Source organism: Fragaria vesca, linkage group LG7 (assembly GCF_000184155.1).
Source record: "Fragaria vesca subsp. vesca linkage group LG7, FraVesHawaii_1.0, whole genome shotgun sequence".
NCBI classification, from domain to species: Eukaryota; Viridiplantae; Streptophyta; class Magnoliopsida; order Rosales; family Rosaceae; genus Fragaria; species Fragaria vesca.
Genome location: NC_020497.1, coordinates 1,932,989 through 1,940,431, shown reverse-complemented (window position 1 = coordinate 1,940,431; position 7,443 = coordinate 1,932,989). Strand labels below are relative to the sequence as shown.

The following is a 7,443-nucleotide window of genomic DNA, read 5'->3' as shown; positions in this document are numbered from 1 at the left end:
GTAAAATTCTTATTATAATCACGCTAGTAAATAAGGTAAAAATATAAGGGTCGGGATGTGACAGACGCAATGTGCAAGAGAAAAATTCTTGAAGCAAAGAGAGTCAAGAGGAATCAATATACTATAATTACTATCAAAGTTAGGATAAGTGATCAAAAAAATTGATTATATAGGATCATAGATTTTGTAAAACATCCTTAAATACTATATTTTTTGTGTATTTATTTGGAACACCATCATTATTGTTTATGAGAATTTTTAGATGATCTTTTGATGTCACTCTTGATAATGCAACATAAAGTTGGCCATGAGTAAAAACTGGTTCAGAAAGATACACACCAACTTGTTTTAATGATTGACCTTGACTTTTATTTATAGTCATTGCATAACATGGTTTTACAGGAAATTGACGTCGCTTAAATATAAATGGCCATTTGTGTTCAGTTGCAGTTAAAACAATTCTTGGTATAAAAATCTTTTGTCCAATATTGTTACCAGTTAGTATTTTTGCCTCTATTAATCTGTCAAATAATTTTGTCACTATCAACCTCGTGCCATTGCATAAGCCAGAAATTTGATTTATGTTTCTTAATAACATTATGGGCATGCCAAGTTTTAAAATTAATTCATGCGTTGGTAATCCACTAAAGTCAAGTTGATTTAAAAATTCAGTTGGATATAAGAGATTGATGTTTTCGTTGATACCAGAATCTGTTGAGATTGTGTCTAAATTATAATATGTAGTTTTATCAGCTGACACTAAATTAATAGCGTAATTATTTATACTTTGAGCAATTGAATTTCATGTTGTAACAATCGCACGTTCTTTTAAATAATCATTGTTATCATATTTAATATCAAAGTTAGGATAAGTGGCTAAAAAAATTGATTCTATAGGACATGTATGACAACTTATTAGTAAATGCTCTGGAATTTCAATCCACGACATGTCCATATCATTTGTATGTTTAATTGATTGTATACGCCCCTCGCCAATATTTAAGATCCAATCTGCGAAATCTAAAATATTTTTCTTCTCTTGATCAGTGAGACCGCTTTTTGACAACCTCATATTTTTTGTTAAATTAAATATTTTGAAAGATGACCAAAGCTTAGATTTGTTTAAAGAAGCTTTAATGATTTTTTCTTTGGTTCCTCCTTTGATAATTGGTAATATTTGTCTAAAATCTCCGCCTAGCAAAACTGGCTTCCCACCAAATGGTTCTTCAATTTGTCTATTATTAGAGTGTGACATAATATCTCGAAGGGATTTATCTAATGATTCAAAACAGTATTTATTACACATAGGGGCTTCATCCCAAATAATTAAGTCAGTCTTTTGTAGTAGTCTTGCAATATGGGTCCCTTTTTTTATCGGACATATCGTCTCATCAGTAACATTAAGTGATATTTTAAATCGAGAATGCGCTGTTTTGCCGTTAGGAAGTAATAATGATGCAATACCAGATGAAGCTACAGTTAAAACAATTTTTCCTTCAGATCTCAATTTGGTAGTTATTGTATGCCATAGAAATGTTTTTCCAGTTCCACCACTACCATGAACAAAAAAGGCTCCAGATTTTTTTTCTTCAACAACTTTTGTAACGTAATCGTATGTGATTCTTTGACAATTGTTTAGTTTGGTTATAAAAGTTTCGTGCTGATGTTTTAACAAATGTAAATCATAATTAAGTTCTTCTTTTAACAATTTGTTGTTAAGCTCTGCTATTTTATTCTCATCTGGCATGGGCAATTGAAATTTTTTTTAATGAATTAGATGACATATTAAATATTTTTTCTAATTCATATAAAAGGCTGTTTTTTAATTCAGGTTCAGGTATGATTAAATCTGGATTTTTCATTTCCATTCGAATTTTATGTACAATATCATCGCACATGTTCAACCAATATAATTCGAATAATTTTTGTGGATTAGCTACTTCACAAAATATAATAATTGTTGCAAATAATTGACGTATTTCCTATGCTGTAGCAAAATGTGTTGAATTTGTTAAGGCATCACACCATTTTTTATCGTCTCCTAACAAACCTAAAGCTCGACATGCTTCTTGATAAGAAGAATATGTAACACCGTTAATTGTTTTAATTTCATCATAACTTCTACAACATTTTTGATTGTTTAATAGCATTCTCATGTAATATACTTCACCTATTGAGGGATGAATACGTTGCATTCTGCCAATGGTTTTATATTTTTTCCTAGGCATCCATTCTTTATTTCTGTTATCCTAAACATATTTGGTAGGAAATTCAACATAAGTTACTTGTCTTGCTTCCTCAGATTTCTTATTTACTTCAAACCACCCAGTGAGTGTAGTATGATCATTACCATGATGTTTAATAACTGATTCAAGAGTAGCAGATTCTTTAAAAACAATATTTTCTTCTGAAGGTAGATGAACAACTAAGTATTGAACAACAGGGTATCTCGAATGAATAAAATATTCAAATAATCTCCATATAGATTCATGTGGACTTAAATAACGACATTTAGGGTATGTTTGAATTTCATCATGCTTATCCTCGTTTAATAAAATGCGAGCTCGGTCTGGACCTTTGTTAATGTATTTGAACAAATATTTGATTAACATTGATTGTGAACACGATTCAACATTAATATGAGCATTGTATCTAAACAATAATTTAGAGTTATAAGGTACAACAAAATTGTTTCCGATATGTACTTTATCTTTTAATACAAAATTTGTACTGTCGTCACGTCTTCTATACACAGGCGGTTTAATTCCGACAAATATGGTATCAGCATTATAAGGCTTTGGGAAAAATTTGAAACATTTTCCATCACGCATGCAAGGGACTTTTAAATTTAATGGTCCGCAAGGTCCATGAATCATGAATTGACTAACAATTTCAAAAAGATGTGGATTAGTATTTTTATCGGGCAATTCAGCAGAAATAATAGAGTCTATATCGTTGGCTGTATAACATTTGTAGTTCTTCTTCAGCCAAAATAACATATGAGCATGAGGTAATCCTCTTTTTTGAAACTCAACTGTGCATACATTTGCCTCAACTTCACCAAATGGTTCACCTGATTTAATGTATGAAATCATATCTTGTAACTTCAATTGAAAAATTCGTGAAGTTATATTTGGTCTATCTTCCTACTTGTATGTAGGATTGTTTTGAAGGTATCTTGTTATCTCAGGCCATTTAGGATTGCAAGTAAATGTTATAAACAGGTCTGGGTTACCATATTGTCTACAAATTGCCATTGCGTCATGGTAATTGTTAATCATATCTCGAGGACTACCTGTGTGAGAGCTTGGAAGAATGATTCTCTGTCCTATATCACGACTTTCGGTAATTCTTGTTGAAGAAGCAGCAAATACATCCATTTTCTTTTCAATTCTGAAATCATTGTTGTGTTTTCTAATATAATCTAGCTCATTCTCTTCAACAGTTGCATAAGCATCAACTAAATACTGTTGGAACAATCTTCCACCTCTTAAGAGAGTGCTTGATTGGTTACTCCTATCGTGAATTTGGTATGTAATGAAATTGCGCATTGACATCTTTTTTCTTTCACTATTCTCATTTCTAGATGTTCGTTGCAAATATAAATTAATTCGATATCCATCTTCTCCGTAAGGAAAAAGTATAGGGTATTGCAACGACATATATTTTGGATGTATTTTAGAGATTCGCTTTAAATATCCATCGTTTGAATAAACAACATCTTTATTAGAATTAAATTCCCCGATATCACCAACTATTAAACTACCTATTTCTTCGTTTGTTGGTTTTTCATATTGTTTGCTATCAAATGGTTGGCGACTTAACATAGTCATATTGACCGATGGTAAGGAATCATATTCGAATTTATCTCTAACGTTTCGATATATCTTTGTCAATTCATTTATCTCATTAAACATTTGTAAAAGTCCGCTTACGATATCAGAATCAATTCTCTGTTTTTTGTTAGGACTTAAAGCATTGATATGATTTGATAGTTCATTTTGAGTATCATAAACATATAATTGTGCAAATTTAGGTGTTTCTCCAGGCAATGGTAAAACAAACCCCATTAAATGATGGACTTGTCCACATATCTTAAAAACATAAGGTCCAGATTCTTTGTTTGTCTTTGTTAATGTCCGCACCCATTGAAGTAAAAGCAAACATTGAATTATAGACACGTATATTATCTCGAAAATGTTTACTTTTTGCACCATTTTTTTATTCTAATAAATATTCAAGAAATGATGGAGTTTGATTTGATGGTTGTAATCTTACTTGTCCTGCTTTGCAACAACCGGTGTAGACTCCACGTGTATTCATCCCATCTCGCCAGTAATATGCATTGCAATGGGCACATTGAAAGGTATCATCTCCAAAATCTTTGTACTCAATAACAACACCTGCAATTGTAATTAATTTCAATTAAGTTCATAGACCATACATTTATTTTCAGGGGTAAAATAAATAAATAAACCATAATTAAACAGACATAACCTTGTTTTTGCCTTTGATAGTGTGCTTGACCAAATGAAGACGAACTATCAAGAGTATTTGCAACTGCTATTCATAAAAAGGTACACAACTATGTCAAATAGTATCATATACAATGATGGTCATAATAGAATTGAATCTTTAACATAAGTATTTGAAATGATACCCATGAAGCGGCTATTGATCAATACCCATGATTAAAACCAAGACATAAATAATATAGGAAGTGCATAAGGTTCAAATGGAAAATTATATATATATATATATATTTATATATAAAAACCAAGACATTAAATAAGGACATATACTAAAGCAAAAACAGATCTAACAAAAACACATGTAGAGCTCACCATCTAATTCTCCTGATTTATATGTTCGTCCATCTTTAAAATCTGCCGATGTTCCTTGTACATCCAAGTTCTGAAACAACTTTTTTCTTGAGGACCTTCTGATTCCAGACACAGGGGCTGCAAAGTATATCATGAAGAGATAATAACGACATAATAGCTCGACTCAATAAAGAGATAATAAAGATTGAATGAGAATGTATGAATACCTATTATATTCGGATTATCATTTGAGATAGAGTGATCAGTTCTTTGTTCGTTTTCCAAGTTCTGTAAATATTGTTCTCTTAAGAGCATCCGGTTCCGATGACCCATCTCTATTGTAAGTGAAGCAAAAGGAAATGAGGAATATTGATCAAAAATTCTGGTTTATATAAAGAAAAAATAAAAATTTAGCAACAAATCACAAAAAAAGTCTCATGAATGTAAAAGAAGTCACACAGATCTAAGAATCTCAAATATGATAAACAAATTTCTACAGCTTGGTCATCATCTGATCGATCAAGAGTAACATCATGATCACCAAGACAAAAGAATAAGCAAACTCAAATTATTTAGAAGATATAATAGCATGATATAAGTCCAAAAAAAAAAAGGACATGTATTTTGTAGAAGAGTGAAAACAAAAAAGAGTTTGTAAAGAAATCAAGATCAGAAAGCTGAGGTTTAATACAGCGGAAAACAATTAAACCAGACTTCAGCATAAATAGATATCATCATGTTTTAAAGAAATACTTCGCTTAGGTATTTTGTTGAATACTTGACGTGCAAGTCTTTAGGATTCACCTTGTGCATACAGAAAATACTACTGATAGTAAACATGATGCTAATCAAACAAACAGGGTAAAATAAACTTTGCATATCTATTAGTCACATAATGGAGAAGATAGAAGAAAACCGGTGACATTATGTTATGTATTGAGCTTTATTTGTATGAAAATAGAACTCACCATCTAATTCTCTTGATTCGTATGCACGTCTATCTTCAATATCTGCTGATGTTCCTTCTACATCCAAGTTCTGAAAAAACCTTTTTCTTGAGGACCTTCTGATTCCAGACACAGGGGCTGCAAAGTATATCATGAAGAGATAATAAGACATAATAGCTCGACTGAATAAAGAGATAATAAAGATTGAATGAGAATGTATGAATACCTATTATATTTGGATTATCATTTGAGATAGTGTGATCAGTTATTTGTTCGTTTTCCAAGTTCTGTAAATGTTGTTCTCTTAAGAGTATCCGGTTCCGACGACCCATCTCTATTGTAAGTGAAACAAAAGGAAATGAGGAATATTGATAAAAAATTCTGGTTTATATAAAGACAAAATAAAAATTTAGCAACAAATCACAAAAGAAGTCTCATGAATGTAAAAGAAGTCACACAGATCTAAGAATCTCAGATATGATAAACAAATTTCTACAGCTTGGTCATCATCTGATCGACCAAGAGTAACATCATGATCACCAAGACAAAAGAATAAGCAAACTCAAATTATTTAGAAGATATAATATAGGAAATAAGATCCTCCATATGAAAGCAACAGATGAGCGTTCAATTACAGGAATCATAAATTCAATAATTTACTATTTGGTTCTTCTGTCCGGTGCAAATGCACTAAGAGTCAAGAATCATGTAATATAGGCGCAACCCATAGAAGATATTGTTCCATAGTTATTCATATAACAGGGTAATACTATATACTCGTTAATTGAAATCATGTTTGCCTTAATTCCTGGGGAATATCATATGAAGATCCTGTTAGAATGTTGGCCTATACCACTCATCAATTGAAATCGTACAAAGTACATTTACACCTTAGCTTTGAGATTTGCATATTCCAATTAACCATCGTAATTGAAGTTTCTGCAGTAAATGAATTTTCTTATCCTACCATTTCCTGTTATTAATATGAATAATACCCTTCTAAAGTTCTAGAAAAAACCTCATTTGAAGATGACAGTAGTAAAGCAACGAAAGGAATACAAACTGTGCCCATCATACAATCCTATAAGACAATATATACTTCACAATGTATATAACAGGTCCATCTTCTGTGGTACACGGTCTAAAACTTCTTAGAGTGTTTCAATTTTTAGAGGTTAACAGACTTAAATGAAAAACCAAACCAGGAATTAATAGCGCAACATTTCAACACCCCTGCTATGCCTCTCTGATCTGAGATGATAAAATAAAAAACGATTTCAAAGAAGAGGAAGCTTACCAGATTCGCAATCGATGACTCTCTAAGCGACGACCCTCTCTCTGAAGCTTAACTCGAGTCTAAATCTCACAGACTTCTGAAATTGCTTTCTTAGTGTAATTGGAATCCAGAAAGTGTAGATGAACAGTTTTTCGAGACAGAAGAGAAAGAGAGGAAGGGAGTCGTTCCCCCATATAATTTCAACCTATAACAAACAGGGCTTCACCGACAAAAAACAGGCCCAAATATCTCAACCGATAATAAACAGGGCTCCACCGACAAAAAACAGGCCCAACATAGAGGCCCAAATCTGTTAGAACTGAGAGTGGCATCACTGTTTTTTACTGTAGATGAACAGTGATCAACAAATAGATATATAGTAAATTAACAAACAAAT

At 31.7% G+C, this 7,443-nt stretch overlaps 1 protein-coding gene across 1 annotated transcript; it reads right to left on the bottom strand.

Annotated features, from left to right (window-relative positions):
* Positions 1-3,692: 3,692 nt before the first annotated feature.
* Positions 3,693-7,086, bottom strand: LOC101299897. The gene is made up of 7 exons (XM_004306500.1): positions 7,068-7,086; positions 5,997-6,104; positions 5,792-5,908; positions 5,051-5,158; positions 4,845-4,961; positions 4,498-4,563; positions 3,693-4,403 (listed from the first exon to the last, which is right to left on the bottom strand). Exons 2-7 carry the CDS (start codon positions 6,100-6,102, stop codon positions 4,222-4,224), a joined length of 696 nt encoding a protein of 231 aa, XP_004306548.1. The 5' UTR covers positions 6,103-6,104; positions 7,068-7,086; the 3' UTR covers positions 3,693-4,221.
* Between the last annotated feature and the right edge of the window lie 357 nt (positions 7,087-7,443).